Consider the following 13,384-nt stretch of genomic DNA (forward strand, 5'->3'; position numbering starts at 1 on the left):
AACCCATGCTAGCTTGCTACTTAACATACCAAAAAAAAACAAAAAAAACACCATCCCTGCAGTGCTCTATTGCTACATAGACTGGCGTTATGAGACAGGATTGACCAGTTTATGAGCATCCATATTTTTTTAATAAAAATGTGCAAAAGTGAAAACTGACGCATGTGAATTAGAGAACATCTGCATTAGACTCATATCCTTCATTTATACGTGTCATATTAACTAACAAACTAAAGCAGATTGGCACCAGCTTCACGGCTCGATAGATTTCGGTAGATATAATCCGTGTCTTTTACGAGTGGACTGCCCTTTTGTCCCAGGTTTTCAATCACTGCTTTGCTGCACATCCACGAGCGAGTTTGTGTATGTGCTGCTGGTGAGAGAAGCTTGTGAGAACTGAGCAAGAAGCACGTCGTAACACATCAGCACAATAAACTGGATCTATGAGCGGCAAAATATTCGTTAAATCATGACATTCTAGTCAAAATCAGTTACAAAATGAATAAAATATCAGTTGATGATTTTAAAAAAAACAGGTGAATGAGATAACAGTGTTGTTGTACCAGATGCAAGGTGAATGTGTGGTGGGGGTGGTTGTTGCTGTTAAAATGTGTTCACTTGAGCAGGTCAAATTGAGTTAAATGATCCTGTCAGCTGATCAGCTGATACATCAATGAAATAATAGTGATTATGTAAAGACCCTACAGGGCCAGAGGGTAAGAGGCAGCATCCGTACCGTTATCTGTCAGATACGTTGCTTCTTCTCATCTAGACCTGAACAAAGCTTCTGCAGTTAACATCTAATTTCCTCTATGTGTATTTATGTGTGTGTGTGTGTGTGTGTGTGCGCGTGTGTGTGTGTGTGTGTGTGTGTGTGCACGTGTGTCCACATTTACTGATTAGAAAAAAAAACATTCCCTACAGCTATGGATCAATATGTAAACAAAATTGGGTTAGCTTGATGAACAGCAGCAGCTATTGAGAAAAAAAACATATGGCCGAGTGTGGCGATGCTATTTAACGCACAGGGGAACACTTTACGGAATCCAATTTGTCGGAATGTGCTGGATGCGCTGTTGCAGAAAAATAAGAACACACATTACAACTGAAGGTGCGTTCGGCTCATTTCCTGAAAGGATTGAAGTCTTTAGTGTGAAAATGCTCCCTGATGCTGGAGACCTCTGACCAAACTCTGTTAATGCTTTGAAGATGATGCTCAACAGTCATTCATATGAGCCCCTGGCACAGAACTACGTGTAGTGATTGCCACCTCTGAACGTCGAATCACATCTTGAATTGGAAGCCTGCAACCATAAAAACACAAATGCTTTGGGCAGCAGTTAATGTTTTGTGATTTAGAGAATTTTATTCTGTTAATATTATTTTATAGTCATTTGAATAAAAGTTTCTGAAAACAGCTTCTGGAAATATGTTATGTTCTAAATAAGATATGTTCGAATATATGGATAAACTCGTTTTATTCTTCAAACATGGCTCAGATTCTTGCAACTAAGTATTTGAGGCAGAACATTTTACTTTTAAACATCCATCCATCGTCTTCCGCTTATTCCTACATTGAGGGTCACGGAGGGGCTGGAGCCTATCCCAGCGTCAACGGGCGAGAGGCGGGGTTCACCCTGGACAGGTCACCAGTCCATCACAGGGCCAACATAAAGAGACAAACAACCATTCACACTCACAGTTACTCCTACGGTCAATTTAGAGTATCAATCAGCCTCGTCCCCTCTTGATGTCTTTGGACTGTGGGAGGAAGCGGGAGTACCAGAGAGAACCCACACAGGAACAGGGAGAACATGGAGACTCCATACAGAAAGATCCCGTGCCCGAGCCGGGACTCGAACTTCTTGCTGTGAGGCGACAGTGCTGACCACTGCACCACCGTGCAGACACTTTTTAAACAATAAATAACGAATATAGTCAGTCGGGCCCTCACTGATATCTATTTGTCTAAAAGCTATCAGCTGATTAATCCGTCGGGCCCTCATCCCTGGGTAAAATCAGAACATCTACAAAGCTGTGACAGGCTGAGATGAAACAGAACCTTAAAATTAACAGCCCTTCATGCAGACTGTCTCCTGTTTTTACAACAGTAACCATCCCGTCCATTGTTGAGGAGCCAGTGAATTTGCAATAAAAGGATTTATGTACTTTTATTGCGGTGCCTCTCTGGCGTGTAATTCACTGTGTGACTGGCTTTTACGAACCGTCATTTGGGGAAAAAAAGTAAACATTTTAGGCATCCACAATTAACATTCAGTGGATTCATGAGCATTTACTTGTGTGTGACAGAAGGCAAAGACATGGGAATATATACACATATTTGCATAGGGACATCGTGAAACTCTGCAACATCCTCCGTTGTTATCCTAGTCATGCATTCCTTTAAGTGATGAATCAGAAATACTGCATCAAATATCCTTCATATGTAAACGATTATTGGTGGAACTATTTATGACAGATTTTTTTTCTTTCATCTTATCTTATGCATTAAAGCTCTTCACACAGGTATATCATAACTACCAAATTACTTTTCCTCAGTCAGGAGATCAAAAGCCTCCAAAGATTTCTTATATAATAATTTGTAAGTGTTGGTGTGTGTGTGTGTGTGTGTGTGTGTGTGTGTGTGTGTGTGTGTGTGTGTGTGTCTGTGTGTGTGTGTGTGTGTGTCTGTGTGTGTGTGTTCCTTTGAGCAGCAGGTACAGTATAACTAAAGTAACTAAAAAACTAAAGCACAGTCTACTGATCTGTACCTCATAGGTATAGGTATTATATATTATAGGCTTATAGCTCAGAGAACAGCCAGGGGATTGATCCACAGACAGGCAGGACATACCTGGTAGGGCTCATTGTTATTGTTGAGGTGCCCTTGAGCAAAGCACAGTCAATGTCCAGCATTAGCTCACCCTGTAGAGCATGGTGGCAGTGTAGCAGAGTCCATTTGTCTAGACAGGATGTGTTCCAGCATATCATTACGTGTAGGTCACCCAAATATTGGCAGAGCTCAATTCAGCAGTGTTGGATAGACAACTGTATTGATTAGAAAAGATGAACAAATGGAATACGTGACCAAAATGTTCTATGTGTAGAAACTGGACTCTTTACAATCGCAATAGTTGTGCTTCTTTCTAAGCTCTGCCATGGATAAATAATGACCACTCAATAAATATCAAGCAGAATTCAGCTGCTGGGGACATGTCAGGGGAAAAATACACTATTATACCTACAATCCAACAGAGCTACTTTAATCTTGTGTGTGTGTGTGTGTGTGTGTGTGTGTGTGTGCGTGTGTGTGCGTGTGTGTGTGTATACAGTGCAGATAATAGAGTAAATCAATTAGGTTCTGGGTGCTTGCAATGGATCAATGTAATTGGAGTACTAAGAGAATCACCAAACACCTTTGATCATACTATGTCAGTTCAATACCATGGTGATACAGCTGAAATGATTTACCTGATTATGGGTCACTCTGGGCGGCACGGTGGTGTAGTGGTTAGCACCGTGGCCTCTCAGCAAGAAGGTTCTGACTTCAAGTATGGGATCTTTCTGTGTAGTGTTGCATGTTCTCATCTTGGGCCTGCGATGGATTGGTAACCCGCCTCTCACACAAAGGCAGCTGGGATGGGCTTCAGTAACCCTGAACAGGATAAACAGTAAAAAAATGGATTGATAGTTCACTCTCATCTTTAACAAGTTCCAAAAATAGATCAAAACTACAAATTTGCTGTTAACCTCCATTGTTGTCTTAAAACTGGGATGGAAACTGAAAACAACTGAAAATATGAATTCAAGGGCTGTTAGTGATACACTATTTAACTGCAAGTAAAACTAACTGGTAGTTGATATGCAACCACAATTCATCTAAAGAAAAAAAGCCCATCTATACTTGCTGTAGTCTCCTGTTTGTGCGACATCGGTCGAAATATACTTTTACACAGATATTCAAGGAAATTGTAACTTTTTAAATATCATTGTATTATATCGTCCTTTGTAGCAGTCCCCAGTTCCTCTGGCAAGTAGCTGAAAATCAATGCAGTCGACACAGGGAAACATTAGCGTTCATTTAAAGCGTTCATTTAAAGTTATATTTTTTTTCCCAAATGAAAGTGAATGGAATGCTTTCTGTTTTGATCTAACTGAGGGAATTCTTTCTGTAACTATATACATGCGCCACCATGTAAACCAAATAGTCACCAACTTTATTTGCTTGATGTAGCAGGAAACAGTCGATGGGAGTTTGTTGACATTTAAATGTTAAAGGAGAGTTGTTATGAGGAGGTCGTTGAAGGCAGCTCCTCTCTCGTTCATGTCTGTTGTGATCAGTGGAGGACGACGACTCAAGCAGGCGTGCATGTCACAGCCACAGCTTGACCACCCCGCCTGCTACGGTGAGACCTGTGACCACTTCTCTAACGTTGGCTGCTCCTTCGCATAGAGACAGCTTGTGGTTCTACTGAGCATGATGACAGCCTGCTAAAATTTCTTTTGTATCTGAAAGCTGCTGATGGGGCTATGATCTGTTTTCATGCCCTGCCTTTCCCCACAACCCCCACAGCGCATAACAAACAACATCAGATTAAATCAAAGCTCAGGCCAACTCGGAAGTGAGTCATGTAAGTTCACAAATCCTGCCAGAAACAAGCTCAGTCTGTTTAGTTAAAACAATCAATAGAGGAAGCTTAAAGTGCTCTAAAGGTTTGAGTAAATTCAGACACACTTCACACAAACACACTTCAGAATCGTCTGTGAGGGCCCCCTATCAAAGGATATGCTTATTTCATCCATAGTTTGTACAAACCAAGCAAATGACTTTAAATTTTCAGTTGGAACAAATTGCCCAAGTCCATTTCCTTTTTGTTGACAAAAACAGCTTTTTGAATAACACCTGTGTTGGGCTCATGGTGTAAACTTAGCTTCCTTTTGGCTGTTTGCAGAATAGCAGGTGGCATCAAGAAATCTTTCTTAAATGATTACTTTGCAAATTAGTTTGTTATCTACAACAGCAGGTAGCAGATGGCATTTTCAATCTCATTCAATCACTCAGTCTACTGTTTGCTGTCAGAAGTGTAGAGGTTAGTTGGCATAAACAGTCGTAGCTGTTTATCTAATTAACAATTTTGGAGAATTGATGAGGAGAGATGAATGTCAAGATGAGACTTAGCTCTCTCTCTCTTTATTACTGCTACTGTACATTGGACTAAGCAACAAAATGATCTTACCTGTTCAACTTTTGTATCTGTTTTGAATAAATATGAATTTGTCCTCATTGCGGTTTCATCTCTTTTCCTCCAGATAGCAAGTTAGATTCCTTCTGCAAGATGGCAGCCTACAACTGCTCGATAGGCCTGATGAGTGAAAGAGGCTGGTGCCTTCCTGGAGAAAAGTGTCTCAATCTGACCTCTGGTGTGAATGCCAGCCAAGTCAACCTGGAGGATGCATGTTTGACTCTAGAAGAGTACATGGAGAAATACTTAGGGCCTCGACGTTCATCTGTGTTCCTCCCCATCTGCCTCATCTACTTGATCATCTTTCTGGTAGGCGTGGTGGGCAATGTGCTCACTTGCTCCGTCATTGCACGTAACAAAGTGATGTGGACGCCAACCAACTACTACCTGTTCAGCCTGGCAGTGTCAGACCTGCTCGTGCTGCTGCTCGGAATGCCCTTGGAGCTCTACGAACTGTGGCAAAACTACCCCTTTCTTCTCGGGAAGGGCGGCTGCTACTTCAAAACCTTTCTATTTGAGATGGTCTGCATGGCATCCATTCTCAACGTGACAGCACTGAGCATTGAGCGCTACATTGCTGTTGTGCATCCGTTGCGCGCAAAGTATGTTGTGACCCGCACCCATGCCAAGAGGGTCATCCTTACCGTGTGGGGTGTGTCGGTTTTGTGTGCCCTTCCCAACACAAGCCTGCACGGGATTGCTGTCCTTTCCAGTCAATCCACTGAAGACCTAAACATGGAGATTCCTGACTCTGCCATCTGTACATTGGTGAAACCCCGCTGGATATACAACCTGACCACCCAAGTGACAACCCTGCTATTTTTCATTTTGCCCATGCTCACCATAAGCATTCTCTACATGCTCATTGGGCTGCAGCTGAAACGAGAGAAGATGCATCAAGTGTTAGAATCGAAGTCTGGCTCCGGTCAGGACAGCTTCTGTAACATCCGAACACAGCAGCAAAAGGCCCGCAGACGACAGGTCACTAAAATGTTGTGTAAGTATGAAATGATGTTTCATAGCGATTACCTCCCTCACATGACTACGCAAAGCTGCGTTCCTGGTTTACCAGTTAAGATCACGGGATGATCCCACTGATAATTCATGACGTGACCATAACCTGATGCAGTCCTTTATAGTGGTGGGCACTTAGCCTCACAAAGAACGTCCATATCAGGGGGCAGAGTGTTGGTCTGTACCAGTCAACACCTGACTTTGCCGATCCTCTTATAACACAGCCTTCCAACAATCTTTTGCCAGCAGAAACCAAACCTGACCTAACAGTGAATCGTCTTGAACTCTTATCTCCGCTACAAAAGAATCCCAATAGACTAACAGATCCAAATATATGAAATAAAAGGATGCAGCAGCCCCAACTTACTACTCCTAAGAGCACTGAGTCCCCTCTGGCGATATCTCAGCTGTCCAGTCTCTCATATGAAGAGCAGCAAGAAAAACTAAAATACAGATAATTATGATTGGCAATTATGATTCATCTGTTTTTTTCTAAAGAAAATCAGTGGCATTTTTTAATGATCATTATCATTACAGTTTCAAGTCCTATCAAAAAAGGAAAATGTAGCGTGAATGGAGTTTGCTGCTCCACTGTATTTTACGTCCATTTTACAAGAACACACTGATTGCATTCACTGGAAGCTGCTCACAACCACAGTCTGATTTGAGGACTGAGCCTGTGACCCTCCACCCTCCTTACTTTTCTCTTGATATATGACTACAATCACATTTAGTGGCACCAAGCTGCATCACTGAGAATAAAACTCTCTGTGACCTCATTATTCTGCCCTGTTAAGAAAAAAAAAAACACGTTTTGAAAGCAATAATTCCCTAAAACGTATCTTGCTTAATAATTTCTATATTACATAAATTAATACTGATGACATGATAACTTAGAAAGCCGTGCAGATAACGTTCCCTTTGGATCTAATTGAGTTTTTAATCACACTGTTAAACACCCTTAATGTGGGAGCCAGTACGCATTTGCATCTCTGATGTCAACTAAATGCGGAGGGGAAACGCTATTCATGGCATTAAGGTATAGAACTTGATCTTTTATAAGGTTGTGATATTGAAATAGTCTCAGTTTTAATGCCTACAGCTGTGTGTATGCACTGATGAGCTACTGTTTAAAAAAACAACGGAAAATTTAAAGGGCTAGTTCAACAAAAAATGTAAATGTGCCTCTACTTCATGCTGATGGAAAGTCTGTTGATGTTTTACAGCTCAAAAACACTGCTGGAATTTCGCGGAAAAAGGTGTTGCAGTAACTTCCCAAACTAGGCTAATTGAAGACTCTAAATTGACTGTAGGTATGAATGTGAGTGTGAATGGTTGTTTGTCTCTATGTGTTGGCCCTGTGATGGACTTGCGACCTGTCCAGGGTGAACCCCGCCTCTCGGCCGTTGACGCTGGGATGGTCTCCAGCCCCCCCGTGACCCTTAATGTGGGAATAAGTGGAAGACAATGGATGGATGGAGTAACTTCCCAAACAACTGTGGAAAATACATAATAAAATAAGTAAGAAGAAGTTGTGAAGTAATCTTGGAGCCTCGCTAACTCTATGTTTTCAGTGAAGCTAATAATGTCAAGTTAGTAATGTTTATTGAAACATCACATACCAAAGCTTCAGGGCACTCAAGTTACTTTGGACAAGCTGTATGAAGGCAGTGTATTGTTATACTACATTGTTTTTTTCTCTTGCTTTTATTTTTGAAAATTGGCCACCATTCACTTCAATCGTTGGGAGATTACTGCAATACCTTTCCCGGTGAAACTCCAACAGTTTTTAAAAGACTAAAATAGAAACAGCGCCTGACCTTCCACCGGCAGGCAGATGAGTATATAATGAAGGGAACAACCACTTTGATGACATTAGATAAATGAAAATACCTAAATGAGACTCATCTGTCCTCTCACTGCATTCTGAATATTGAAAATTTATTTGGAAGAATGTGTAAGTCGTATGTCAGGGGTCTATTCATAATTGTCTCACAACTTCTGGGGATAAAAATAACCTGATTTCAGGCAAGCTTTGGATTTTTTTTTTTTTTCCTTTTACAATAGGAATTCTTGAGAGATTTCCACCAACACAGCTAAAGGTCAGAGAAAGCAGGCAGTTCAAATACAGACAAGAACAGTTATTAGCACCCTTTGTAGCTGGCGCTGTCAACAACTCCAGGCACTGAGAGATGAGTGGTGAGGTGAGTCTGCTCATAGGAGATGATCAATTGCAATCTTCTAGGATGTGAAAATATACCTTAAATCTTACAAATGCAAAAGATGCTCATCATTAATATGAAGTATAATGTACAATAAATCAAAAGTGGTGAGCCCCGGGACAAATATTCTCTGCAGCAGTGCCACAAGCCCCATGAGCTACCATTTAATTGAGGGCAGAGAGAGCATGTTGGTAACATCCATCAGCGTACTGCTATCAAGATCCCCTCAACCATGGCTTTCTTATTGTCGTCTTTTACAGTTGTTTTGGTGGTGGTTTTCGGGATCTGCTGGGCCCCCTTTCACACGGACCGCCTCATGTGGAGTTTTATCAACAACTGGACTGTCAATCATCTGGAAATCTTCCAGTACGTTCATATCATCTCCGGAGTGTTTTTCTACCTCAGCTCGGCAGTCAACCCCATCCTCTACAACCTCATGTCTACACGTTTTAGAGAAATGTTCAAGGAGGTCATGTGTCCTCGGCCGCTCCATATTACTCCCAGAAAACACTCTCTCAGTGTTACCAGGGTGACGCTTCGCAGCACTCTAAGTGATGCTCCGCTCAGCTATGGACCCCCGGTTGCTGAAGCACAGGCAGATGATGGAGAAGCGAAGGTGAAAGAGGAGACCAGTTTCTCTTGTTAAAAAAGAAACAATTTGGGTGAAATAATGAGCCAGTGCACCCTGTCATAAGTTAATAGTGGAGCGCTTCAGGTGATACTTTACCCAAAGTGTTCTTTGCTTTTCAAGTACTCAGAAATAGGTGTCTTGAGCTCATGGGGGCAGCACAGCGGTGCAGTGGTGCAATAAGAAGGTTCTGGGTTTGAGCCCCAGCTCAAGCCTGTAATCTTTCTGTGTGGAGTCTGCATGTTCTCCCTGTTCCTGTGTGGGTTCTCTCTGGTACTCCAGCTTCCTCCCACAGTCCAAAGACATCAAGACGGGACGAGGCTGATTGATACTCTAAATTGACCGTAGGTGTGACTGTGAGTGTGAATGGTTGTCTGTCTCTATGTGTTGGCCCTGCGATGGACTGGTGACCCGTCCAGGGTGAACCCCACCTAATGCCCAAAGGCTGCTGGGATAGGCTCCACCCCCCTGTGACCCTTAACAGGATAAGCAGTAGAAAATGGATGGACCTCACAGGGATGTTTTTTCCCCTCCTGCATCACTACTTTGTGACTCTAGAATGCTAAAAGAGCCCAACCATATATATTTAGCTTGAAACTAATAGAGACCCTTTCAAATAAGTACAAATAACAGCAAATAAACGTCCACTTACAACGTATCGAGCGCATCTGCCAGTATAATCCACATCTTCATTATCCAGCCATATTCTCAGTGATCCACAAACAATTTGATATGAGATAAAAACAAACTCATTATTGGTATTGGTTCTGTAGCTGTTGTTGGCTGGAAGTCACCATTTGCTTGAAGCACATGGCTGACTCGCTCTGGAAACCGGCGTTACAAAAAAGTGACGCAGCAGTGAAAAAAAAAAATTCTGAGCTCAAGACACCTTTTTCTTAGTATTTGAAATGTACATTTTTTAGGTAAAATATTGCTTTAATACTGTACCTAATGCATCTTGTAGTGGCTATCATTTGAATCTGATTGATTCTGCTGATTGATTCAACTTTTGGTTTATGGTTAAAAAAAAAAACTCTTTCTCAGCAAAAAAAAAAAAAGAGTATTTCCCAGGAACCAGAAACATGCATTAAAAATCATATCTAATATGATATAGATATAAAATAGTTCTTGTAAGTACTGTTTGCTTTACAGAGACAATTTTAGTTTTCAGGTGACAAACATACATCTTTTAACGATTCAAAACACATCACTCCATATCAAAAAGTAGACCATTCCATCCAGAGGCAATATTACCTTCAGAATGAGAAAACATTAAAGCGATTATACTGTTGATTACACAGTGATCAAAAACATAAAAGGGCAGCAGGAGCTGGCTTGGACAGACATTAAGGTGTGATCAGAAGTAATTCCAATCCAGCATGACAACCATCAGAGTGGACATCAAAGTGCGTTGCTAGAACCAAAAGCGAGTTCAGCCCGGACCGCTGCACAGTAGCTGTGCTTTATGTTGTCTGAGTGCAGCAGCCGGAGGTCGGAAAATAACAAATACTGTGCAGGTTGTCAGGTTGACGCCATGCTGCCTTAATGTTGGACAACTTGACTTGAAGCTAATCAGCTTCACATGCATCGCACTTTGCTTTGTTTTCTTTCTCTTGTAGAGTCGAGCCACACTGTTGGCCACGTAGGGCGGGCGGTCCTTGACCACGCTGAGGCATTAGTCATCCATGCTAGACCTTATTGAAACAAAGGGGCACATTGTGTCAATGTGCACCCACATAGAAAGCTCCAGGGAAATATGGAGACTCCCTTTGCAATTAATGACAGTAATTGTGTCCAGGAACTGATGGGCGGAATTCGAAATCAGTGTTTAAACTGCAGGCATCTTGTACCTTGGGTTTTTCAAAATCTGTTCAAATTTTGAACCGAGTTTTGGTCCCAAATATGGTTGTCGTGTAGTGTGTAATGTTCAACTCATATTTACATGGAAATATATCATATATGTCAGTTTTCAAATACGTTGAATTGTTTATGAATCTCCTAGTCTTTTTAAAAGAAGTAAACCCTAGTAACACATTTACACAAAAGTAATTACAGTCTTTAAAAGCTGTAAAAAGTCTAAATTGATCATTCACAGTTAGAATTGGAAAACACATCAGGAACCACATCCTATCTGTATGTACAGATTCTATTTATATAAGATGCTTTGTATATGTGTAGTGCAATACATCTTTCAAGTGAGGATTGATACACTGGCACCAAAAGTTGATCATTTATTTTAAAAAGTATGGCATTTTACTCTCCATTATGAGATTGTGCATGCATACGTTTCAAAGGCCCTGAGCCTGGATGATGCACTTTTATGTACCTTGTTGTATCTGTTACATTAACATGTGTGACGCTAATGCTACCATGTGATGAATAGATACAGCTGTGAATTTTGGGCGTATTTTTTCGTCTCCTTGACTCTCACCGTTATATCGTAGTTGTCTTGCAGTATATTGGTTATCAAAGTACCGTGGGCTATCTATTGTTGTCATGGGTAAAGTCTTTTATCGTGAGTCCCACTTTTATGTTGTGTCGACACTAAATGACAGACATGCTTAAATAATATACTTATGTTCACATCAAAACATGATCAGTTGTGTATGTAAACTCTTATTAAGGTTCATCTCTACTGAAGTGTACTTGTGCCCAGATGTTATAAATATGCATGTTGTTTTCTTTGACTCATAAAATGAGAAAAGGAAATTAAAATGTACATTTATGGGTTTTTTTTTTTATTTGAGTTGGAGACACTATTGTGTTGTATCTCTCACAAATAGGATTGAAATCTATTTTGGTTCATCTCAAGTCTCGCTGTCTACTACACATGAGATGATGGCTGAAGTCCATTTGACTGCTGGTATTTGGCCAAGCGTTGCGTTTGCTGCTGGGACTGAATAACTGTAATTTGCTGGTGTCAAGTTCAGAGACCTGTAAAACACAGCTAATAGTTTTTTTTCTCTTCCGTGTCTATTGCTGGTCACACACAGCTGCATGGTGTCAACAAAGGTTAAGCTTGATATAATTTGATCTTTGGGCAAATTCTCTCAGTGAGCCACTTCAAGGATAGGTCCAACAACTCCTATGGACTGTGTGGAATCGCTTTATCTTCACTTCCTGCTAAAAGCCTTTTTTTCTTGTCAAATGTACGGCAGAAGATGTGGGCTTAGACCGGAGTTGTAGGAAAGAAATTGAACCCGTAATACAAAAGGTATTCATAAAGGTTCAGAATTTCATTCGGGGATGAATAAAGTATTCTGATTCTGATGAGAAAAAAACATTTCTTACCAAATAATGGTTTTATTATAAGCTAGAAGACGTGTAGTTTTGTCCTTGAGATTACATTGAAAAGGCGTGACATTCATTCACAACCTTTGTTCTTTGATCGTGGGCGACCAGTTTTTCTTGTAAAATGCACCACAAGGTCATCTTGTGTTGCAATCATGTGCGATACATCAAGAATATATTCTCAAAACATGTGGTCCTTAGGTTTTATTCATGTAGTCAACATTTGTTTGCGAGGGCACAACTGAAATAAAAAAGGCTATTTAAATTTCTGTCTGTCATGGGGAAATCGAAGCAAGGAAGGTGTGTGGCAGATACACATTAATATTCTGATATTAAGCAGATTAAAAACAATAGTCTGAATACAGTGTTGCCATGTGAACAGCTCAAGTTAATAAATTAGAAATAAGCAGATTAAGAAGTAGAGTATCCTAACCTTAGTTACATTTTTCAAGTGCAATGACATAAGTAAAACTTAAGTCACTCTACGAGGACCTACTGGAGTTTTTGCAACATTCTGTGGTACATGCACCATTGAAACTGCTACTAAAGTGTTATAAACTCAACTCTTAAGAAGTTTATTTTTGGCAGGAAAACTCTCAAAATATACCATAACGTGACAGTTATAGTTTTGAGTCAAAGACTAGAAGAAAACATGGTCGCTGCGCATCTCTGACATTATGGGACTGCGCAAAAGAGTATTCTAAATGTAAATCATGTAAATAACTTAATCAAAGTATTTTCTTGTTTAGAATAAGGTCAAATGCTGGATTATTGATCTCTTGGTAAACAGCCAGCGAGTGATAAGGTCATGCATGATGGCGGAGGTTGCCACAGTCCGATTTAGAGCCATCAGCCTCGGGAAGTGACAACAGATGGAAGCATGGCAAAATAAAAATGGCAGCCTTGGCACAGTCCCCACCGTTGTTAATGTTGGGCTCTGTAAACTCTGTACGTTTTTTTTTTTTAATCTGCAGAATTGTGTAATT

At 40.8% G+C, this 13,384-nt stretch overlaps 1 protein-coding gene across 1 annotated transcript; it reads left to right on the forward strand.

Annotated features, from left to right (window-relative positions):
* Positions 1-5,314: 5,314 nt before the first annotated feature.
* Positions 5,315-12,093, forward strand: nmur1a (neuromedin U receptor 1a). The gene is made up of 2 exons (XM_086223759.1): positions 5,315-6,240; positions 8,740-12,093. The coding sequence occupies exons 1-2, from the start codon at positions 5,337-5,339 to the stop codon at positions 9,123-9,125; spliced, it is 1,290 nt and encodes a 429-aa protein (XP_086079885.1). The 5' UTR covers positions 5,315-5,336; the 3' UTR covers positions 9,126-12,093.
* Positions 12,094-13,384: the final 1,291 nt, after the last annotated feature.

Source organism: Aulostomus chinensis, chromosome 14, assembly GCF_037954235.1.
Source record: "Aulostomus chinensis isolate RoL2024-O1b breed Wild chromosome 14, RoL_Achi_v1.0, whole genome shotgun sequence".
Lineage (NCBI taxonomy): Eukaryota > Metazoa > Chordata > Actinopteri > Syngnathiformes > Aulostomidae > Aulostomus > Aulostomus chinensis.

What these genes read in the sequence shown, in the direction of transcription:
- nmur1a (XM_086223759.1), top strand. Translation starts at nt 5,337, where the DNA reads ATGGCAGCCTACAACTGCTCGATAGGCCTGATGAGTGAAAGAGGCTGG. An exon ending in ACAGGTCACTAAAATGTTGT is followed by an intron (nt 6,241 to 8,739) that starts GTAAGTATGAAA and finishes CGTCTTTTACAG; the next exon opens with TTGTTTTGGTGGTGGTTTTC.